This window comes from Temnothorax americanus, unplaced genomic scaffold, assembly GCF_048541705.1.
Source record: "Temnothorax americanus isolate GAGA-0224 unplaced genomic scaffold, ASM4854170v1 Scaffold134, whole genome shotgun sequence".
NCBI classification, from domain to species: Eukaryota; Metazoa; Arthropoda; class Insecta; order Hymenoptera; family Formicidae; genus Temnothorax; species Temnothorax americanus.
The window spans coordinates 192079-217719 of record NW_027509269.1 but is presented as its reverse complement, the minus strand read 5'-3'; the positions used below and the strand labels follow the sequence as shown (position 1 = coordinate 217719).

The 25641-nt window shown below is 38.2% G+C and overlaps 1 protein-coding gene across 10 annotated transcripts in view; it reads right to left on the bottom strand.

Moving 5' to 3' along the window:
• Positions 1 to 25641, bottom strand: part of LOC143894261 (liprin-alpha-2-like) — a 38362-nt gene that overhangs the window by 5703 nt on the left and 7018 nt on the right. For 7 of the 10 annotated variants that reach the window (XM_077400412.1, XM_077400411.1, XM_077400410.1 and 4 more), the window contains one exon: positions 7559 to 13277. The exons of 2 other annotated variants lie outside the window; for them this stretch is intronic. In XM_077400412.1, coding sequence (XP_077256538.1) covers positions 9043 to 10746 — 1704 coding nt within the window. In that variant the 5' untranslated portion in view covers positions 10747 to 13277 and the 3' untranslated portion in view covers positions 7559 to 9042. Of the gene's footprint in view, positions 1 to 7558; positions 13278 to 18852; positions 18877 to 25641 lie in introns of those variants that run through there. One more of the 10 variants, XM_077400420.1, reaches the window with a different exon arrangement.

Here is a 25641-nt window from a genome sequence, read left to right as displayed (position 1 = left end):
GAAGAGAGTGGAATTGAACGTGGGAAAAACAAAAATAATGAGGTTTAGGAAAGGAGGAGGGAGGGACAATAAGAGAAAGTGGAGAAGGAAAAAAGATAGAAGAGGTGAGGGAATTTCGGTATTTAGGATACGTGTTTCAAAGAAATGGAGGGCAGGAAGCCCAAATAAGGGAAAGGATCAAAAAGGCGGCCGCAGTGATGGGAAAAGTCTGGGGGATAGGGAAGAGGAGATTCGGGAAAGACTGGGGAAAAAGACTGTGGCTGTTCGATAGACTGGTGTGGACGGTGTTGAGTTATGGAGCGGAAATATGGGGATAGAGAAAAAGGGAAGGAATAGAAAGAATGAAAGAAAGGTACATTAGATGGGTATTGAGAGCGGACGTGAGAACATCGTGGTATCTAGTGAGGGAGGAGTTACAAAGGGAGAAATTAAGAGGGAGAGCAGGAATGAGGGCATGGAGATTTGAGAAAAAGTTAGAGGAAGGTGGAGGAAGTGAATTGGCGAGGGCTGCCTGGGAAGAGTTGAAGGAAAGAGAGTGGAAGGAAAAGCTGGCTCAGATTGGGAAAGAGAGAGAGGAAAGTTCTTCGAAGACAGAAGTGTGGGGTTAAAAGAGGTGGAAAAGATAAGAGGAGATGGAGACGAATGGTTTCTTAAATTGTTTGAAGGGGATAGGGAGACGCAGAGAAAAGAGAGATGGGAGAGGATCGAGAAATCAGAATATAATAAGTGGTATAAGTGGATAAAGGGAGAGGGTATCCCGGGATATTTGAAGAAGGGATGGGGAGAAAGTAGATGGGGAAGGGTGGCGAGATTCAGATTAGGGAACGAGATAAGAGAGAGCAGATACTGGGAAGCGGAGGAGAAAAAGAAGTGTAGATTGTGTGGGAATAAGGAGGAAACGTGGGAGCATGTATGGGAAGAATGTAGAAGATGGAATTCGGGAAAGAGAAGCTGGCAGGAAGCGGTAGGATGGGTTTTGGACGAGGAAGGAGGAGGAGAGGAATGGATGCTAGAATTAGAAGGGGAGAGAATGAGTGGAAAGGGAGATTTGGAGGAGTTAAAGGAGGGTAGTGGGAAAGACGGAAGGGGAGATGGGGGAGGAGGATAAGTGGGAGGGGAGGAAGAGGAAAGTAGAGAAAAGGAGAAGAGATTAATTGTTCTGTTATAGGGTAGGCAGAATGGTGCGTGAAGGGAGAATGATAGTGGAGGCAGTGGAAGGGATTGTAGAGGAGAAGTTAAGGAAGATGCTGAGGGAAAAGAAGGAGGAAGACAGAAAAAAGGACGAGAGGATGGAGGAGCTGGAGGAGAAGGTAAAGAGGCTGGAGAGAAAGATAGAAAGGTTGGAGCAAAGTGGAGGCAAAAGGAAGAGGGAGGATAGCAAGGAGAGTATGGCGGGAAAGAAGAAATGGTGGGCAGGTGAGGATGAAAGGAACGAGGACGACTTCAGAAAGAGGAATATAATTATAAGAGTAGAGAAAGAGAAATGGGAAGGTAAGAAGACCAACTGGGAGAAAGTGAAGGAGCTTTTCGCAGAAGGGCTGAAGGTGAAGGTGAAGGTAAGAGAGGTGATAGTGGTGGGGCAGAGAGGGATTTGGTTAACGATTTTGGTAAAGCTAGGAGACGAGGAAGAGAAGAGGCGGGTTTTGGAGGCGAGGAAAAGGGCAGGGAGCTCCATAGGAGTTAAGATACACGAGGATAAGTCGGTGGAAAGGAGGGTTAGGGAGAGAGAAGGTGCACAAGTGCACAGGGAGATCGGCGGAGGAAGAAATCACGAGAGGGATGGAGGAGAAGCTTCTCTTGAGCCCAGAGGAGGAGAAGGAGGAGGGACGAGAGAGGAAGCAGGCCAAATAGGGAGGAGTCGACAGGAAGGATGGAGGTGGAAGGAAGGAAGGAAGAATGGACGGCAGAAGCGGAGGAAGAAGAAGAGGGATGAAGAGGGGAGGGGAGGGGGGGTAAATATTTTTGTAAGGTCGCAAATGGCCAGGCTCAGGGGAAAAAAATGTACGGGGTTTGGGTACGTTCCTCATAATTAAAAACGCCTTGTAAACCCTACGGGGAAATACAATAAACGGCATACATACATAGTAAACATTTGATTACACAGTTCAACAAAAAATGATTTTTTTCAAGCACAAAAATGAAAATACTTGTAATTTTTAAGCGTTGACGCACAATCCCATTTAGCAAATTGTTCTATTACATCACAATTTTGAAAAATTTGCGATTAAAGTAAAGCAATATTTTTGTGTATGTTAGCATTGTTAGCATATTATACTACAATATGTGACATATTGAAGAAATTTTATTGCAATCAAAATTAAATATATTACTAGGACTTTCACCCTTTAAAAAGTTTGTTGTGGTGATTATAGTATAGTTAAAAAGAACATATTTATGATTAACGTAAGGTTTATTGTGAATTACATAAACTATAAACAATCTACCAAATATTTTTTTAATTAATAAATATCTATTTAATTAATAAATAAATAAAAACTGTACAAAACGATTTTCTTTGTTCTTGTACAATATTTGTATTAAGTATCTTTGATTAGAAATTTTTTTCTATCTTTCTTCTATATTTGTTAGTTTTCTAAAAAGATAATTTTTGTTAAAAGATAACATATTTTGATTTTATTTGTATTATTAACTTATAATTTCATAAAAACAGCTGATGACTTTTTTAAAGGCATGTTGTGTTAAAAGAGCCAAATTCTCTATTAAAAAAAAAAAAATGATTAAAATCTTTTAACGACTTTTTTTTATTCATGTTATAGATAAATAAGTATACTTAAATTAGAAAGCAGTTTCATTTCATTAACACCAGATTAAATTTTTTTTTCATATTTTAAAAAATACATTGGTTCTTTCATGCTCACTCTCCCTTAATATTTGTTTGACCTCGGATGTAGACGTCAAGATTATGTGTCATTTTTATTTTTTTAAATAAAAACCTCTATATTTTATTGTATCATCTTTTTCTACTAATTAATTTCAACAACTTTTGTCTAAAACACTTTTTTATTTGCCAAATATTTTTTAAGATATTCAAGGAGAACATGGTAACTTTTTTTAATAGATTAACATGGTCTCAATTAGAATATGCTGTTGTAATAATTACCCCAACTTTTGTAAACACTTGTGTCTACATGAGAGCTCCAAAAAGATTTCAAGGTCAACAAGTTAAAATGAGACTTCGTGTCATATTTTTGAGACCAAATCAAGTCAAAATGTCCTGTACCACTTTTTCCTCCGATAAACAATTATCGAGATATTATAAGCTAAATATTGAAAAAGTTATCAAGTTTTCCTTAAAAAATATTAGACAAATAGAAAATATTTCAAACAAAAGTTCTCCAAATTAATTAGTAGAAAATGATGGTACAAAAAAAATAAGAACAAAAATGAATTTTGCTTGACCTAACTGGCCAAATTTATTAAAAAATAAGAGTTTTCATTTAAAAAATTGAAAGTGACTTTTACATGATCTTGACCGTTGCACTCAAGATCAAACAAATATTATTATGTTATGTGCTATTTGGAACCCTTCAACTTTTATCTGATATGCAAAATTTTTTTGTGTGATGCGTACTTTCAGACATAACAGTTTGTAACACCGTTAATTATTCATCCCATATATGTTTCTGCTGATAACATATATTAACACAATATACATATAAGAACAATGAGAATTTCGTATAGAATTATGAGCAAGGACGTAACGGTCTTCTTCCAATTTTTTTGTCTCTTTTATTCTCCAGTTATCAGCGTCTAAAGTCTTCAGCACCACTACGCTAAGTAGAAACATGCTAATTACTTGAATTTCTCAAATCCCTCGTTGTTTGATCAGGAAAGAACATACAATATGTTTGTGAAAAGATCACTCTGATCTAGTATTATTATTTTGTATTTAAACCATACCTTTATATTTAAATATTATATATATATTATTCTTACCAGGAAATTAATCAGTGCTGTCACACTAATTATTCGCATCTATATCGCAAGTATACATCTATTAACGTAATATAAGTTTTTAGCAAAGATATTTACATCCAGTTTCAATTATGTAATTAGTGCAATTATAAAATAATTTTTTCGATATTGATTTTCTCGTTCAAAGTACATTCATACTGAGTATTCGTGGAAATAATAAGATTAATAAGAATCATGAAACATTATACCCTATGAACAATGCAAATCCATTTAGGCCCCACTATAAATGTTAAATTTAATTCAATATTGTCCTCATTCATATATTAAAGGTATTAAAGGTATAAATTAACTTAAATTTGTATTCAAATCGCTAGACGAGCAAAGAAATAACGCCTATTAAGTTATCCCCTTCACTAACGCTAAATAAATTCTAACATATTACAAAATTAGGTGCTAATTAGATGCTAATTAAATGTAAGTATTCAAAGCATTTAGAAGAAAATTAGATATATGTATAATAGAGGAAGAGCTGATTTAACAAGTTGGTTCTCCCTATATGTAAAAATATATATCCAATATATGAATTGAAAAAAACAAACAGAATTAGAAACTAATTAAGTGATCTAAAAAACGACCAAGATATACCAAAAATATTACTACAGTATTTTTTAAATATTGTTATATCATGAAAATCAATAAACCTGACCCCTATACGTGATAGTTTATAGTAAAATATTATCTCAAAATCTCAGGTGGGGGAGCTGATTATTGGGGCACAGTGCCAGTGGCTCAAGGGGCACAGTAGATCATTGGTTATAACTACGCAACTATTAAGTTTTAGAAACTCGCTCTGTAAGCACATAGATGATTTGTGTCACTACACGTTAGACTAGTGACCAATACGCCACCGATGAGTGTTATACGTGTGACAGAGGTCCTGTAGTAAAGTAAATAGGAAATTTTTTTCCGATATTGTATTTGTTTTGTACTTTTCTATTATTTTTATGTGAATTCTAATGTAGTTTAGCATTTTTAGTGTCTTTACAGATTTGTTTACAACTGTGTGTACGTGAATTCACTAGATGCTTCATATATTTTTTTTATTTTTATTTATAAATTCTATAGGTACTAATGGAGCACATTGGATCAACGGTCGGTGGGGCTCAGTGAATCACAATCCACTGTGAACCAATGTGACCCGCACATTTTTTTATAGATTCTGGATTAAGATTTAATGCTTTCTTTTACTTTTTAGGACAAACATGCCGCAAAACAGAGTCAGAAAGACATAGGATTAACTATATAGTTTAGGATTAAAACATATACAAGAAAGATGTTTCTCTTAGAATTTACCTTGAAAATCATGGTAGTTGTGGGACATGTACTACAAAAAATTTTATGCTAGCTATTCTGATTAATATCTACCATAATAAAAAATATTAATCAAGAGACACGGTAGTGTCTCGCGCCAAGTACACGCGGAGCGAGACCGACCGTGACTCTTTTACGCGACGCGACGGGTTGCGAGTACCCGAGATGTTGAGATCTCAATAACGAGTGAACGGATCAAGTTCTAAGTAAGCTTGATCGATAGCTTGGGGTCCAATTAGGGGGAGGGGGTTTCTCTTATAATATTCCGCTACGTGCCCTACGAGCGGCGATATTGCGACGCAAAGTCCAAAAAGGTGCATCCCGATGGAGAAGAAATAGAGGAACGGAACAGTAATGGAAAAGAGATATGGTGGGGAGTTAACCAATATCAGAGTAGTTCCGTTTCAATTCCGTTCCGTTATTTAGTGAGTGGGTTCCCCATGGCACGGAGCTGTTACGGAACGAAAAAGAAACAGAAAAATTTCTAACCTATTCTGTCGAAAGTTCGCAAATAAGTGCAGTGAATCGATCGCTTTGCAACATTTTTATTTTTGCAAATAAAGAGCAATATGTCGTCATAGGTAGGTATTACATGTGATAATAAAATATATATGTTAAAATCCTATGTTAATATGTTAATGCTAATTAACCGAATGTGATATATTTTATTAATTTCCAGAAATTCAAATGTGGATATTGCCGCTGGATTGTTTGGTTCGATGAAGATGGAAAACTTTCACATCTTTGCTTAGCAAATCATACGAATTTAATAATGGATAAAGATCGAAATCTCTTTATCGCATTCTTCTCTGAATTATTTTTATTTATTGTTGTCCTTATTTACTTAAAATTTCGAGGTCTAGCAGCGCCAAGTTTTTTTACAAGAAAAATTTATGTATTTTAATAAAATATTTTTATTTTGTACTGTTACCTCTGTAATTCTTTGTAATCACTAAAAAATACACATGTAAACTTTGTATTTAAATATCTTGTATTTCCTTGTAAAATTTAAACACAATTTAAAGATTTTTCAAAGTAGTGCAACAATTATTTTTTGAGGCAATATATATGTTTTCTCTGTAATTGGCGCTGTAATTTAAAGAGATATCATTTCTTTTTTGTAATTGTAATAGATCACTTAAAGCGCGACTCTTCTTTTTGATAAGGTAACATAATTTTGTGATGTCTTGATAGATCACTTGGGTTATAATTTTTCGGAAATAAAGATACTACTGCTTAGATTTTTTCGAGATTTTTCGAGATATAAAGATTACGTCTACCACTTGTTACTTAAATTTTCTCGAGGTATAATACTATCACCTTCTTTTTTTTTCGACGTAACAACATATAGGTACACTACTATGCGTGAACTTGGCGCCTTTTTTTACTTTTTTTTTAAAGTAATTTTGTACGGTATCTATTACATTAAAATATAAAATATGTTTGATGAATTTTTTACTAAACTATATCTAGAAAATTTCAATAATTTTTCAAAAATTACCAATCTGCTCGGTAATTTTTATCACGTTATTTGTAAAATGTCTTTTGTATATTTCAAAAATTCCTTGGTTGCCAAGTTGTCTCAAGTTTGTAGTAATTTTTAACGGCAAAATATAACAAAAAATTAACCAGTTTAGGATTAACTAGTTTTTTAAATTAGATATATTTATCTTTATTTATTTAAAATCCCATGATTAACTGTATCCTCTGTAATGATTTATTGTGATCCATGCTCTGATCCACTGTGACTCATGCCGGGGGTATACAGTGGTTCAATTGACATAGTTTCGAAAAAATATATACAATAAAAAATAGTCTAGTAATATTTATTTTTCAACTCGGAAATATTAAAATATATTACTTTAGACAATGACTATTAAAAAAAAAAGTAGTTGTAAATGCCAAAAATTATGGAGATATATGTTCACTGAAAAAGTGTGCAAGTAGAAACTTGCACATTGCTTCTAACAATAAGTGTGCAAGGAGAAACTCTCCAAAATAAATAAAATGACAATAAAAATGTCTCAAAACTATCGTATCTCGAAATTAAATTTTCAAAAATTTTAAATTTTTTTTAACTTAATCAAAAAATGTTTTTATATATCAAGAACTCTAGATATTTTATATTCGCAAAATGAAACTTTTAAGCTGTTAAGAACTATTCGGTCTTGAAATTGAGTGTGAAGTTAGCACCCCATTTTTTAATTACATTTTTCGTATTTATTAATCACTTTTTTTATAAGCATAAAAATACTCCTGTACTCTTCGAAAAAAAGCTAAAACTTTAAAATCATCTCTTTTGACCGACAAATCTCCCCGAACGTGAGCACCATCGTACTTACAAGAGTACCAGTCGAAGGAGATGAGCATGAAAATCTCATTGTGGATATTTCGAAAGCATATAAATTAGGGAACATTTTAAGACTAAAACCAATTTGCTATCTGTATTTTAACTGGTACTTTACTCTTGTACGTGTGAGGTGCTCACGTTCGGGTCCGCCGAAGGGGATGAGCACGAAAATCTCATTGTGCATATTTCGAAAGCACATAAATTAGAAAACATTTTAAGACTAAAATCAATTCGCTGTCTGTATTTTAACTGATACTTTACTCTTGCACATACAGGGTGTTCACGTTTGGGTCGGCCAAAGGGGATGAGCACGAAAATCTCATTGTGCATATTTTGAAAGCACATAAATTGAGGAACATTTTAAGACTAAAACCAATTCGCTATCTATATTTTAACTTGTACACTTTACTCTTGCACGTATGGGGTACTCACGTTTTGGTCGGCCGAAGGGAATGAGCACGAAAATTTTATTGTGCATATTTCGAGAGCGCATTACTCGAGAAACATTTTAAGACAAGAATTATTTTGCTTTCTGTATTTTAACCATCAGTAGTGTAATAGATCTTTTTTGGCGTATATCTTTTAAACTATTACAGATAGATTAATTTTGTTTGAGTCATTTGAAAGCACATAATTCTAGCATACTAAGTTATTTATTTTATATGTAATTTTAATGAGTGGGGCTTTTAATGAGTGGGGAAACTAGCTTACGAAGCCAGCACCCCCACTTTCAATTGTGATTTCCTGCGAAACCGCTCGAGCACAAAAATCGTGAATAGAGCACATAATTAGCAGATTAGAGACTTAATTTCTGCATATGTGTTATTCCGGTTTTTTGTGGGGGAGGATGCAATAAAATTAAGTAAAAATAAGGTTTTAAAAAAAATGTCATTATTTATCGATCTATTTACAAACTTGAAACATAATAAATAATGCCATGATAGGTATGTTTTGTTAAGTAAAATCTACTGTAAATTGATAAAAATATTCACTAAAATATCTAAGATTTCCCATATGTCTCTTTAACGCGAACGTAAAGAAATGAGTAAGATCTTTCTTCTTGTATTAAACCAATTGAGAGATCGAAACACTAGCTAGTACATTTGCTTTATGGAATTCTTTGCAAGAAACGAGCGAATATTTAAGCGATAAAGTAAAATACACTAAACAAGGAGCTGTGTGGAAATTCACTCGAAAAGAACTGGTTTCATTCTAGTGTGTGTCCAGTTTTCGCCATCTAATATTTTTGGACAGGCGCTAGACGTAATCTATTTAGAGTGAGATGGGGGGTTTTTTCGGTTGCGTTCCTCGGGTGAGGAACTAAGGTGCCTTGTGCTCGTGGCAATTGGCACATATAGTCTGAACCTAAAAATTACTCAAACACTCTAGATCACTTTGCCCGTACGTTTAATAAATTTAAAAATTATATACAAGACATTCCAATTTCTAGCTTGAATGAGTCGAAAGATATCTATTTCCTCCATATAGCCCGCTTCTCTCAATTCGTTATCCATAACAGCTCTCCACTCATCGAATTTGCAGCAACTCAGAATCACATGATGTATGTCCTCACATTCGCAACCACATTCACATCTCTCATTGTCTATATAGCCTTTTCTCTTAAGTGATAAACCAAGATTATAATGGTTAGCTCTCAATCTGTTTATCAGCGTAATAAAATATCTTTCCGCTCTAACCTTGTTGAACCATGGCTTGGTGGCCGCTCGGTCATAGAATCGATCGAAGTAAAAGATGCCCTTGTGCAATGAGCCGCGAATAATCGAGAACTGTGTGGCGTCCCACGTCTCCCTTCTGGCGCTGGGGAGCAGGTCCCCCACCGGAACCTCTATGGAGAGATCGGCCACCTCCTCCGCCGCCTCCCTGGCCAAACCGTCTGCCATCTCATTTCCCCGAATTCCCACGTGAGCAGGAATCCACACCAGTATGATCCTTTTTCCTTGATGCCTCTCCAAATCATAAATAAGTATTCTGGATTCCGTGATATATTTGTTTTTATGTACATTTAAATGGTTATTATGGATTGCTTTGACCACCGCTTGACAGTCAGACAAAATGACGATTTCCTTTTTCCTCATTCTACTCTGGATACGCATCATATGGAGGGCCGCACGTACAGCAAAAGCCTCAGCTGTATACGAGGAGCAAGTTTGCGGGAGGCTTATCTTATAAGCCTCATCTTGATCGCAGATCACTATTGAAGCGCCAGTGGATCTAAAGGAGTCGCCGAATGAGCCGTCCGTGAATATAACTTCCGGATCTGGGTTACAGTTATATTTCTTGATAATCTTACGTAAGAGAGCCCGGTCTGAGAACTCTTCATTTTTTCTCTCAATACCGATAGTCAGGTCCACAGTAGGCCTAAAGAAATGCGCTGTAAAAAAACCTTGAAAAATTTCAAATTTTCTTGGAGGGCCAATCTGTTGTCTGTATCGTGTGTCTCTCCAGATCTCCAAAAGAAGAGAAGGTTTGTAAGTGGGCTGTCTATATCGAATAAAATTTTCTCCCTCCAGCAGGCCCTGAAGCTTGCCACATATTCCATTTTGATTATAGGCTAAGGCCTTATTGACGAAATTTATGCCCAAGAGCATCGCTCGATCTCTGAGGTGTCTAACCTTTGGTTCAGCCACAATTACATTGTTTGGAGTAGAATTTCTGTATCCCAACGCCGTACGTATGCCCAAAAATTGGGCTCGTTCCAACTTGAGCTGCAACAAGGATTCTCTGGGGAAGAACACAAAACTCCCATAGTCCGTAATGGATCTTACTAGACTCTTATACAACATCAAGGCGGTATTCACCTCCATGCCTCTAGAAACGCCGCACAAATACTTAATAATCGAATTGGCACGGCTCACCTTGCCTCTCAGCTCCTGAACCTGTCTGTCAAATCTCAACCTGTTGTCCATCCAGATCCCCAGGAATTTCGCCGCACCACAATTACTGATATCGCAATCGCCAATGCGGATACTCATTTGTTTGTCAATAAATCCACTTCTGGAGAACTCGACGAGGACAGTCTTCTTCGGTTCCAAATCCAGGCCCATGTTGCGAAGTCGTTCAGCAATCATGTTCACCGCCCGCTGCAGGAGGAGACGGTTGTGCCCTCGATTGGGTCCGCGGATATACAGCCCCACATCATCGGCGAACTCGACCGCCTCAACACCCCCCGGAAGGTCGGCGCACAGACTCTGCGTGAACAGCGAATAAAGTGCCGGGCTCAGGACAGCACCCTGCGGGAGCCCCTTGTAGACATATCGATCCACAAACTCGCGGGAGTTTATGATAAATCAAACTCTTCTCCGATATAGCCAGTTGCTGACGAATCTCACTATAGCGGTAGGGCAGTCAAGTGCAATCAGTCTGTCCAGCATAATCCGGTAATCAACACTGTCGTACGCCGAAGAAACGTCAAGGAACGCAGCCAGAGTGTATTCGCCCACACACATGGCAGCCCTGATATCCGCCACAATCCTTACCAAGTTGTCCGCACATGATCTTCCTCTGCGAAATCTGCTCTGTGAGGGGTTGTATTTCTTCCCCCTCTCCGCCCACCAGATGAGTCTCTCGTTAATTATCCTCTCCATTAGTTTTCCTATACAAGACGACAACGATATCGGCCGAACCTTCTCTCGACCAATCTTGTCTATAAAGATAACCTGGTAGTTCAACCAGTCACACGGCAACACTCCTGAGGCCCACACACAATTGAATATGGCCAACAGGCACACCCTAGCAGACTCTGGAAAAGCCCTAATCATTTTATATTCCATGCCGTCTAATCCTGGAGCCGAGTCTCTTCTGATTGATTCCACCGCTCTATCAAATTCCGGGCCAGTAAAAGGCGCCTCCAGCTCATCATCAGGACAGCTCTCCCCACAGTCGGCGACCGGCTCTGTGCCAACGTATGGCGGGGCTAAGTCATCAATGGTGGACCTGATCACTTCCTCCCTATTTTTTGTAGGCCAAGAATTCCACTCCACGTTTCTACTAGCATTCCTCATAATGCGCATTGTGTTCCATACATACGAAAGACTAGTAAATCTGTCTATTCCACTGCAGAAGTTCTCGAAGCTGATCTTCTTCTTGAGCTTTATTGTTCGCCTGGCCACCGCAGCAGCTTTCTTATAAGCCAGCCAGTCCCCAAGGCTCTTAGATTGCTTGAAGGCCGCGAGAGAAGCCCGTCTGTCGTCCAAAACCTCATCGCACTCCGCATCCCACCATCGGTGCGAACGTTTTCTTTTACCTGGAACATCTCTGGTAGTCGGCACATGCCCCCGCCTGCCCGAGGCGGTCGAAACAGCATCCTTTAAAATATCTATAAATTGAGTATAGTAGTTCTCAAAATCCTCTACCAACATCTCCGCCTGCGGGGTCAGAGAGGAGGCAACCCCCCTGTCAACAAGCTCACCGAACCGGCGCCAATCCGTCTTCTTGATCGATATTCGATTTGTAACTTTCCTATAAATCTCAGGGCGACTGTCTACAGAAAAGGAAATGGGGTAGTGGTCGCTGCCCCATGTATCCTCTAATTAGTAAGTCACCCCTGGCATCAGTAGATGGGCAGTTCCATAATACATTATGGGCGTTGAAGTCGCCCACACAGACGGCATCAAGGTTGCTGTCGCGGATGGCATCAAAAACGGGCCGTAGATCTCTTCCAGCCATAGGTTCGCTGGGATGCCTGTATATAGCGATAATATTAAAGTTACGTGAAAGGTTGTTAGTCCTAACGCATATGACATCATATCCCACCGGGAGAGCCGTCGAGAGAGAGATAATCTTGAAATCCAGACCCTTACAAAATGACACGGATACCCCGCCGCTTCCAAGTCTATTATTACTACTCACAGTAATGAAATTTGAGAGAGTAACTTTTCTGGCACCGGTGCATCTGGTCTCCGTCAATACGATAATATCAAAGTCCATGGATAAGTCCTTGGATAATTCCTCCCTGCAGCTACGAAAACCTTGGCAATTCCATAGTAGAATCTTGAATTATGCCGTAGGGGGAAGGTCATGCCTTGTTGGGCTGACCTTGTCTGGCTCTCTGTCTTTATTCTTCTGTCTTCCTCTTCCAACTACATAATCATCCTCACCACTCCTGCCCCGATGCGGCGCGCCACGCGGCGCCCGGGCAGCATGTATAAGCGCATCCATCACAAAGTCTCAGGCCGCAGGAAACCCCTGCAGCAGTTGAAGAACGCTGTCCAAAATTTCCGCCGCAGAGCCCCGATCAGGGGCGGCTCGGTTCTCCTCAGGTTCTTGTTGCATTACCTGTGCCCACGAGGTACTGCTACCAGTGCTACCCGCAGGAGTCCGGGCTAGTCCTCTTCTGTCTTTTGTGATGTCCCCCGCACGGACATTAAATTGGCTGTAGTAATTACCAATACCACCCGCAGCGGTCGTTCTCATTCTCGATCGATTACCGTCTGTGCGATCGGATGGAGTCCTTACATCCCGTCGAGGTCTTGCACTACCGCCGCTCTCCGTTGGGGGAGCAATCTTGCGGGCCGGAAGCTCAGGCCATGCCGCCGGGTTCACCATACTATCGTGTGAACTTACAGGTGGAAGGGGTATTCCCTCAACCTTCCGTCGTGCGCTATGAAAAGAAATGTTTGTAGGAACTATAGTATAATGCGGCATAGCAACTCGATCGTCCTTCAGTCGCGTAAATATTTTCGTGCCCGCTTCGCGACAAAAGCGTTAGTTTTATGTTCGACGTTATTTTGTTAAAAGCAGCGCGTCCCGGCAACGGGAAAACAGGCTCAGTCCTGCAACGACCACCGAAAGAGCCAGTCTCTCTCGTTTTCACGATTCTGTATTCAGTAATAAATCCTGACTAATATAATACATTTTAACGAGTGGCTTCCTCCCCTTACAAATTCAGAAGTGGGATCGAGGATCGGTATTCGAGTGTTGACGCAGTGAACCGCCGTGATAAACTGCCGGGTAATTTCAAGCGCGGAACTGTATCGGTGAGGTGTCCTTCAGTGTTCCGAGCTTCCGTATCGTTATCGGAAACGTGATGGCCATATACCAGTGTAAAGTGCTCCAGCTCAAAGAGTTGCTGCAAGAACGGCAGTTGCCGACATCGGGCAGCAAGGCGGAGTTGATAGCCCGATTGCAAGCGGCAGAGCCAGATAACGACTGGATTAACGAATTAAGAGCGATCGGTGTGGTACAGAATCAAGATGAAAGCGAGCAGCACGAGGACACGGCAGGAAATCGGCGACGAGAGGCGGAGCATACGTCGATAAGTGATATCGAGCATGCGAGTGAGCGGTCGGAGAGAGGTCGACGCGCGAACCGCGGCGGGACTCTGCCAGAAGACGTGGTGCGTGAGATGGAATTCATGCGGCGAGAACAAGCGTTAATGCAGCGAGAGATGCGGATGTTGGAGAGAGAGAACCAGATGTTGCGTAATGCCCCGCGGAACGATGCAGGACCGGAAGTGCCATCGAAACATAGCGTGAAAGCAATATGTGAATTGCTAAGCGATTTTCAAGGAAAAGAGGGCATGTTCCGAAATTGGGAGAAGCAAGCCCGATTATTAATTGCAACATATCGTTTGGATGACAACAGTGCAAAGATTCTCATAGGAGCGCGTCTTAAGGACAAAACGTTAGAGTAGTTTCACTCTCGCCCCGAGCATGTCGAGCTCAGCGCAAATGATATACTTCTTGAAATGCGCAAGATGTACGATCACCGTCAAAGTAAATTGAAGCTGCGGAAGAAGTTTGAAGAAAGAAAGTGGAAGCAGGGAGAAGCGTTTAGTGCATATTACCACGAGAAGATTATACTTGCTAATCGCGTTCCAGTGGATGAAGAAGAAATTTTGGAGTACGTTATCGAGGGTATATCGAGTTTGCAGTTACGTAATCAAGCAAAGCTTCAACAGTTCGCCCCGAAAGACGAGCTGCTAACGGCGTTTGAAAGTGTCAATCTGATGGAGGAGAAAAGTCGTCCGGAACGAGAGCTGAAGTGGAAGAACAAGGAGCAGAAGGACGTGCAGTCTCATACGAAGGTGTCGGAGAGAAAGGATGCGTCGACGGAGTCAAGTGCGTCACAGGTCAAAATACGGTGCTACAATTGCAGCAAATTTGGACATATGTCTAAGGACTGTAAGTCGCCTAAGAGAGAGAAAGGTACCTGTTTCAAATGCGGAGAAAAAGGGCATGTAATGAGCGAATGTAACGGTAAGAGTGAATCAGAACAAATTAATTACGTAGATGCCTCGTTGATTAGTAATGAATTTCAAAAAGTAGTTACGATAAAATTGAGTGATTCTATTGCAAAGTATGAAACTAAAGTAGATGCGTTGATCGATACTGGGAGTCCAATAAGTTTTGTGAAAGAAAAGATTATTCCCAATTGTTTTATTAAGCCGACTGATGTTGGAAATAAATTTTGTGGAATTAATGGCAGTCAGCTAAACGTAGTTGGAACTACTACAATTGATATTCATTACGATCAAATTAGTGAAGCTAACGTGTCAGTATACGTGGTTACTGATAATACTACGTCATTCTCTATGATAATCGGTCGGGACATTCTAAAAAGAGCTAAAGTTAATTTAATTGCTATTCCTGTAAACGTTGCGGAAAATTTAGATAACGACGAGATTCTGAATGTAGATAACGAGATTCTTAATATTAATATAAGCAATATGCCAGATAAAGTAAGTGAAACGTTAGTAATTAATCCGGATATTTGTCCTGCTAAACAGTTAGAGTTTAAAAAATTGTTCGAAAAAGAATATGTATTGCCAAAACGTCCTTTAAAGCCCAAGGTTAATGCGGAACTGACATTAAAGTTTGATAATGTAAAAAGCTTTCATTTCTCACCGAGGAGATTATCGTATAGTGAAAAGGAACAGTTGAGGAAAATTTTGGACGAATTATTAGCGAAAGGAGTCATTAGGCCTAGTAACTCCGAATATGCGTCGCCGGTTGTACTTGTACGTAAAAAAAACGGAGAGTACCGAATGTGTATCGATTATCGAACTTTAAATAAATATATATTACGAGATAATTCTCCAATTCCAGTGATAGAAGATCAATTAAATGTTCTTAGAGATAAAGAATATTTTAGTGTATTAGACTTAAAAGATGGATTTTTCTACATTCATATGTCTGAAGAGTCCATTAAATATACTGCATTTGTTACACCATTCGGCCAATTTGAGTTCGTTGTAGTGCCGTTTGGATTAAAAACAGCCCCGACTAGATTCCAAAAATTTGTAAACGATATATTGCAGGAGCTGATCCGTGAGGGAGATGTAATAGCGTACATCGATGATTTCTTGATAGCAACTAAGTCGTTAGAACGTCATCTCTATGTATTAAAACGCGTATTTAGATTATTGATCGAAAATAGATGTAATCTGCGAATTGACAAATGTAAATTCTTATTTACCAAAATAGAGTATTTAGGCTACTCCATCTCTTCACAGGGCATAAGTCCGACTGATAGTGGCATTGAGGCTGTTTTAAAATTTCCCGTTCCTCAAAGTGTGCGCAATGTGCAATGTTTTCTCGGGTTGTGTTCGTACTTTCGCAAATTTGTTGAAGGATTTGCATTAATCGCTAAGCCTTTATATGACATACTGAAAAAAGATGCCACGTTTACTTTTACTGAAAAGGAGTTAAATGCTTTTGAGGCTTTAAAATCTAAGTTAGTAGCAGCGCCGATATTGGCCATTTATGATCCTCATAATTATACCGAATTACATTGTGATGCTAGTTCACACGGCTTCGGAGCCGTACTGGTACAGCGTAAGTCAGACCGTAAATTGCATCCAATTTTCTATTTCTCTAAACGAACAACACCAACGGAGAGCAAATATCACAGTTTTGAGCTAGAGACATTAGCTATAGTATATGCTTTGAAAAGATTTAGAATATATTTAGTCGGTATATCTTTCAAGATAGTGCAATGCTCTTAAATTGACGTTACAAAAGAAGGATATTAATCCTAGAATTGCCCGCTGGGCCTTAGAGTTGCAAAGTTTTGAATATACAGTAGAACACAGGCCGGGCAATCAAATGAAGCACGTGGACGCACTCAGTAGATCCTTTAATATTTGCGTCATAGAAGATAATCCGTTCGAGTATAACTTATCAGTTTGCCAGTCGCAAGATAAAGATATTATTGAACTAGTAGGAAAACTAGAGAAATCAGAAAGTCCATTCTTCGAGATGCGTAATGGATTGGTTTACCGTAAAAAGAATAATGATCTGCTCTTTTACGTTCCTCAAAATATGGAAAATAATATCTTGTTTAGATATCATGATCAAATGGGGCATCTGGGGGTAGAAAAAACTATGGAGGTAATACTTAAAAGTTATTGGTTTCCTGATTTAAAAGCGAAAGTAAGAGCGCATATCTCTAATTGTTTGAAATGCTTAGCATATTCTCCACATTCGGGAAAAACGGAAGGCATTTTGCATCCGATACCAAAAGGAAACACTCCCCTGGACGTATTGCACATTGACCACTTGGGACCCATCGATAAACGGTGTGCGACAAAAAAGTATATTTTCCTAGTTGTAGATGCGTTCACAAAATACGTCAAGTTGTACGCCACAAAGACCACCGCAAGTAAAGAAGCTATTAAAGCACTATCCGATTATTTTAGCAACTATAGTAAGCCTCGAGTTATTGTCTCCGATAGGGGCTCTTGTTTCACTTCGCAAGAGTTTAAGAGTTTTGTTGATAAGCACGTTATTAAGCATATATTGATAGCCACTGGTTCCCCTCAAAGTAATGGTCAGGTGGAACGAATTAATCGCGTAGTGATTCCTATGTTGGGCAAGCTTGTAAATAAAGAGGAAGATCAACTTTGGTATAACGTGTTACCGCAGATCGAACACGCTTTAAACAACACGATAAGCAAAAGTACAAATGAAACACCCAGCCAATTGCTTTTTGGAATCGACCAACGTGGCACAGTAGATGACCTGATCAAGGAATACTTGAATTCGAGCGTAAATGTTAAAGATAGAGATCTAATAGATATTAGAGCAAGGTCTTCCGAAAAGATAGCGTCTTTTCAGGAATATAATAAAAAATACTTTGATAAAAAACACAAGAAACCGACTGTATATAAAGAGGGCGAATATGTATTACTGCGTAATTTTGATAGTACTGCCGGTACTTCTAAGAAGCTCGTTCCTCAATACAAAGGGCCATATGTTGTTGCGAAAGAATTGCGAAATGACCGATACTTAGTTTCCGATATCTCAGGATTTCAAAACACCCAAAAAAAGTATCAAGGCGTTTGGGAAGCCAAAAACATGCGACCCTATGTTAAGTAGACCATTAGGGATAAATAGCTGGTAAGACGTCACACTATGTTTAATAATTATTGTTGTATACATTATCCTTTCAATGAATAAATCGAGGACGATTCTGAGTCAGGATTGCCGAAACTGTAGGAACTATAGTATAATGCGGCATAGCAACTCGATCGTCCTTCAGTCGCGTAAATATTTTCGTGCCCGCTTCGCGACAAGAGCGTTAGTTTTATTTTCGACGTTATTTTGTTAAAAGCAGCGCGTCCCGGCAACGGGAAAATAGGCTCAGTCCTGCAACGACCACCGAAAGAGCCAGTCTCTCTCGTTTTCACGATTCTGTATTCAGTAATAAATCCTGACTAATATAATACATTTTAACGAGTGGCTTCCTCCCCTTACATGTTGTTGTTAGCCATGACTCTATTTATGTTTTTATTCTTTTCATACGTAGGACATCCTCGATAAGTCGATTTATGCTGACCACCACAATTGTAACAGCACACCGACCTCTCACATTGCCCGTGAGATTTGTCCCCGCATATTATACATCGGGTCTCGCTCTTACACGCAGCCTTTGTATGGCCGAATCTAAAACAATTAAAGTATTGGCGAGTTAAGGGTACATACGGTCTCACTCTGAGTCCTACGCCGTTGCTGAAGATGGATAAGTTCCGTATCTTCTGAGATTTAAAGGTGATAATAATATTGTCGGTTTCAATCATCGACGATTTTTGAGCGGAGGGGTCCCATTTACGACGATACATCCTCTCCAATCTGATGATATTTGATTTGTCCTGTACTATCGCCCATAGGTCCGGAATCGTCGACGGCCAATCCGAGATGACTCCCTTAGCGATGAAAGATCGCTGTTCCACATGTGCTTTGATTTTGGGGTTATGTAACCTATCAATCATATCAAGCGCCCGGTTGGCGTCACAAAAGTTATCGAATTCCGCCTCTGCTGAAAAATGATTAATCATTTCCAAATCGGTCGGACATATCTGTAGCTCAGAGAGAATCATCCAGATTTTTATTCTATTTTTGCCCTTTCTAGTAGTAGACTGTTCTGCAGGCAGTCGTAAGATAATCTTGGCTTTACCTGTGTGGTCGTCGTCAAATCTAGTATACCGGTGCGTGTCAGCATTATTGTTAGAAGAACGTTTGTATAGATTGGAATCAATAACATCGTATGATTTCTTGTCAGCTAGTATATCTAAAGCTCCCACGTTGAGAACACGCGGTCTGTTCGAAGTGTTCACGTGATCGTTAGATGGCACGGATGAGGCATCCTCATGTGTCTTATTACTATCTACATACAACAAGCTATTCTGAGTGGCCGCTTTATTTATAAAAAGTTCACGATCCACCGCGTTCGAAGTCTTAAACGAGTTATCTATTTCTACTTCCATATCGTTCTCGGCCGAAAAATCCTCGTCAGCCACGTTCCGTCTCCTGGAGAATTCCTTTTCTCTCTGTTGTTTAGACGAGTTATTACGCCGATTAATATTCACGTTCCGATTTGAGTCCGATTGTTCATTGTTCGCGATCTCTTGAACTTTTTTCTCGAATTCCTTCTCCGAGATATTGAATTCCCTCTCCGAGCCACTCGTTTTAAGTCTTTTAGCCCCATGCGCCACGTCATCCGAAGCATTCCGGCCGGCACGCCCGCTTTGCGCGTTATCAGAGCTCGAGGGCTCCATTGAGGGTTAATTAAGCGAAACGCTCCCCCTCCAAGAGGGGAGCAATTAATATCTATATATCAGACCCTCCCAGAAAACGCGGACACCCGCGATGACTTCACCACAGGAGAAAACGATACTGGCACAACCGCGATTGCAACTCAACGAACTATAGGCAGCAAAGCCTATACCAAACACGTCCGACTCGCACGACGGTCCGAGCGGAACTCTTTAGAGTGAGATGGTTCGTCGTAGAGGTTATGTTCAGTCTTTGCTATCTAGTACTTCTGGATAGGCACTAGCCGCAATGTATTCGAAGTAAATGGTTGTATCCCGCATGGAAATTCAGATCCGGAAAAGAATCGGGGCAAACCAGTTTTTCTATTTACTATCCAAATTCTAGTTAATGAAAACTAGTCAGTACCTGTGCTATATAATAATATATATATCGGATAGTGAGGGCGCCATTATCGTTTGCTTTGTGACATCCGATGTGCAGCATTTTTGGCGACAGCTGAGTAATTTTTGTAATCGTTATCGTGCTGAATACTGAATACTCGTCAATCTTCGACAAACGTGAGCGTTTTTATTTTATTATAGCGATAATTTTTGTTTCATATAATTAGAACTGATCTCTATGATTCGGGATTTGTGAATATGTACACACAGTATAACCTCTTATGTGTAACCTTACTCATAACGTTATGGATAATCGTTTTTCTTTTCTAATTAGGATATTTTGTCGTACGTTATTCAAAATCGTTCAAATTCGAATTTGTCCCGATTCATTGAGAACCTCTCTATTTTCATCCAGGACAATCCTCACTTCAGTTAATTGTGATTTTATCATGGATAACCACGAAAAACGTGCCATAAATCGAGAAAAAGTGAAAAAGTACCGTACTATAACCAATGATGGTCGAAGCGACATTGAAAAAACGATCTTGGCACAAACTTCGTATAGGTGAGTCAATTTTAATTTCTATAATTTATTTTAATCCCTAATAATTATACCCTTTTTCTCTAACGGAGTTATATATTTTATTGTTATCCATAATTAATGTTATCTTGCTTTTTTTCGAATACAACAAAATAGGAAATCAAAATAATCAAGAGCCGCAGTTACAAAGTCAGTCGTCCGCTGATGAATCGATGCTAATAGATATCGAAAGGCATGCTGGACTAATTGAAGAATCGGAATACTATGAAGAAGTAGATCCAGTACAAGAACAAGAGGTCGGAAACTCAACATCTGAGGAAAACATTGATGAAGATTCATTTACATCTGGAACTAGTGGAGAGCAAGCAAATGAGCTCGAGGAAGACAATCACGAAGATGCGCCAGTGAGGATTTTCCAGGATGAAAATAGAGAGGTTCTCGATGAAGCAAAACAAATTCGAATTTGGGCGATTTCGAATAACGTAGGACAAAATATCCTGACTCAATTGTTGGCAATTTTACGAACAAGATTGATACCAGATCTCCCCAAATCTGCTAAGACATTTTTAAACACAGGAACTGCGATATATAATATCCAAGAAATGGAGGCGGCTGATGGAAGCATTGGAGAGTTCGTATACTTTGGAATTGCAAAGGCTCTGTCGACGCATGTCCAGGAAGACTTACACGAAAATCGTATAAAATTTTACTTCAAATCAACGTCGATGGTTTACCGTTGTTCAAATCAAGCACGAAACAATTTTGGCCCATTTTATGCAAAGTGCATTATGAGCCCGACATATACGAACCGTTTGTCGTGGCGATTTACGCCGGAGATGCCAAGCCAGCGAGCATTGATGAGTACTTGCATAATTTTGTGGAGGAAATAAATTTATTGTTCGCCGAGGGAATCATAATAAACGAGAATCAATACGAAGTAGAAATTCATTGCTTTATTTGCGACACGCCAGCACGATCATTGATAAAATGATAAAGTGCGTTAAGGGACATGGAGGATTTTATGCTTGCGAGCGATGTGTAATTCGAGGGGAACGTGTTGACCGTCGCACAATTTATCCAGAAGTGAACTGTCCGAAAAGAACCGAACGATCGTTTCGACTACAAACTCAACCAGAGCATCACACTCACAATTTGCCGCTGCTTGCTATCGAGCCACCTATAAATCTCGTATCCAAGTTTATTTTAGATTTCATGCATCTGTTTTGCTTAGGTGTTATGAAAAATATCTTAGAATATTGGATATTAAGAAATAATCTAACTGGATCACAGCGACGAAACAGACTGAGTGTACGACAACGAACAGAACTTTCAGACTTAATGAAGCAGCTGAGACAATGTATACCACTTGAATTCCAACGCAAACCCAAGGATGTGAACAACATCGCAAAATGGAAAAGCAACGAGTATCGGTTTTTTTGTTGTACTGCGGTCCAGTTGTTCTTAAAAGAATTCTCAACCTCGATATATACAAACATTTCCTACTGTTTCACGTAGCAAGCAGAATTTTGTGTACTAGTGAGTATGCATTTACGTACAACGCTCATGCTAAAAAGTACTTAACGAGTTTTTTTTTCAACAATGAGTTTCTTTTACGGGCGTCACTCTCAAATCATGAATGTTCACAATCTTATTCATGTGGCGGACGATGTGATAAATATGAATTGTACTTTGAGCAGAATTTCCGCATTTCCTTTTGAAAGCCTCCTCGGCAAAATAAAAAAGCTCCTACGAAATGCTAATCGTCCACTGGCACAAGTATGCAGACGGCTGCACGAGATGGCAATAATATCGAAAAAGGCTTCGATACCACCTACTATTCAAGTCCTGAAAATCGAAACGCATCAGAATGATGACGAAATATTTGCCATAAAAAGACTCAAATATAAAGGTTTTATTTTGACGATTAAATTTCCAAATAATATAGTGATTCTCGATGACAATGTTATCATGACAATAAGAAAAATTACGTGTTCACGTGTAGATCGCCAAAACGTACAGATCGAAAGAAATCATTGGAAAATTAGAAAATCGATTTTCAAATATCCCACCAAGTCTGAAGACCTAAAGATGTGGCAAATCGTTAGTCGACCATCTTTGCGTATAATATACTGCAACATAAACAGAGTGCAACGTAAAATAGTACTATTCAAAATACGCAATAAGTCTCCTCGTCTAACAAACATTTTTGCAATTTCATTCCTTCACGACTAAAAATATTTCAATTGAGATGAGAACAATTTTAACGCGTGTCTCTTAATATTTCGATCCAAAAAATATTTACATTGCTGCCAATAGCTTACTTAATATAATACACATATTTATTTAAAATTAGATATTTTTACTTAATTTAAATAAAAATATTTAATTCTAAATAAATATGTGTATTATATTAAGTAAGTAAGCTATATATAATGGCAGCAATCTAAATAAATATTTTTTTTCTTAGTGCAGAAATCCGATCAGCGGTCCCTACTAGGCCAGTCATATTATAGACATTAAACCTTCCAATTACTTTTTTCAGGTTGCAACCACCATGAATCGCTTTGATTTAAGATGCTGTAAGTGGGATTAATTTTGCTTGGCATAATTAATGCGCATTAAAAAGTTATTAACAATATTATCAACAAAAAACGCAATTTTTCTTATTTTTTATCAAATATCTCGAAAACTAAGCAAGATAGAGTAACTAACTATACGTACTTTTTTTGTAGAACGTAAAATTATCTACAATAATGATCTGAACAACATTTATCGTCAAGTCAGTCGTTTAGCTTGCACACGCCGTCAAAGTCCGAGACTCGGATCTCGAAAACCCTCGATTTCATCGTTTTTTTGACGTTGCGTCGGTGATTTTTTTCAGTCATTTAAAATGGAATTAAAAATTCCCAAAAAATCACACATCATCTGAGAACTACAAAGAATACTTTTCAAGGTGTAACCGATTTTTTAGCCCCTTTTTCTTTAGTTTGTAGCTATGTAAGCAAAAAAATTTGATTTTTTAAACTACTCTTAGTTTTTCGCTGTTTTCAGACCTTAGAATTTATTTGAGACGAATTTTATCGTATGCATTTTGTTGTGGACGAAATTTGCAACAAAAAAGGACTATAGTATTTTCTTCGTACGACGAACGCTGATTTTTTTATTGACGCGCAAAGTTATCTAATATTGCGCATAGGTCGGATAACGCTTGTTTTACATTAAAATAATTATTTTGTATTAAAATTTACGTAATTTTTCGCATTATTATTGAACCATATTGCAAAGCCGTTTTCAACACATTCTCTCATGTTTACTTATTTATTAACAAATTGTTTATTTAAAAATTATTATAAACAATTAAAAAAACATGTTATAATCGTTGTACTCGTTGTCTCATATCAACTCAAAAAATGTTTCTAAAAAATTTATTCATATTATTTATAACATTTTTATTCAAACATGCAAAAAATAGTCAAAATATGCACTGTATGTTTGAATAAATGTTATAAATAACATGAATAAATTTTTTAAAAACATTTTTTGGGTTGAAATAAGACGACGAGTACAACAAATATAACATGTTTTTTTCTAATTGTTTATAATAATTTTTAAATAAACAATTTGTTAATAAATAAGTAAACATGAGAGAATGTGTTAAAAACGGCTTTGCAATATGGTTCAATAATAATGCGAAAAATTACGTAAATTTTAATAAAAAATAATTATTTTATTTTAGTGTAAAACAAGCGTTATCCGACCTATGCGCAATATTAAATAACTTTGCGCGTCAATAAAAAAATCAGCGTTCGTCGTACGAAGAAAATACAAGAGTCCTTTTTTGTTGCAAATTTCGTCCACAACAAGATGCATACGATAAAATTTGTCTCAAATAAATTCTAAGGTCTGAAAACAGCGAAAAACTAAGAGTAGTTTAAAAAATCAAATTTTTTTGCTTACATAGCTACAAACTAAAGAAAAAGGGTCTAAAAAATCGGTTACATCTTGAAAAGTATTCTTTGTAGTTCTCAGATGATGTGTGATTTTTTGGGAATTTTTAATTCCATTTTAAATGACTGAAAAAAATCACCGACGCAACATCAAAAAACGATGAAATCGAGGGTTTTCAAGATCCGAGTCTCGGACTTTGACGGCGCGTGTAAGCTAAACGACTGACTTGACGATGAATGTTGTTCAGATCATTATTGTAGATAATTTTACGCTCTACAACAAAGGTACGTATAGTTAGTTACCCTATCTTGCTTAGTTTTCGAGATATTTGAAAAAAAATAAAAAAAATCGCGTTTTTTGTTGATAATATTGTTAATAACTTTTTAATGCGCATTAATTATGCGAAGCAAAATTACTCTCACTTACAGCACCTTAAATCAAAGCGATTCATGGTGATTGCAACCTGAAAAGAGTAATTGGAAGGTTACCCCCCTAAATTAGTCTAATATGACTGGCCTATACGCATACATAGAAGCGTCACGTGTATATGAGTGCTCAGCGACGCTGATTCGCTGAACGCTCATATGCGTGCGAGCGCCTCTATATGTGCGTAGGGACCGCTATAGTCGGATTTCTCGCTGGCGGCTCTGGGTCCATGGTGGCACCGTGTGTGCACGTGTTTTGTTTGCCACAGACCGGGCATTACCACTTCGGTCGTGAAACTCGTGTGAACGGATGTGCGCCATTCGGGCAACACATAAGCTATTATATATTTCATTATTTTATATTGCCGAATACGAAAAGATTATAAGATCATTATAAGATCGTATTATAAAATCGTATACATAACCTTATTTTATGAGATCGCTCGACATCATTGGAAAAATTCGCTATAAGTTTCCGTAAGTTATTGCACCAAATCTATTGCAGTGATAGACTAAAACTAAATCGGAATGATCTTCGAAATATATTATGCGTGTTTTAGAAAATGGGAGAGACAGTTTGTTTGTATCAACTAGTAGAATTTGTCGGTGAACAAATTCAGAATGATAAAAAAAGTATTGACTGTGTTTCAACGAAATGGATTGAATTTGATATGAT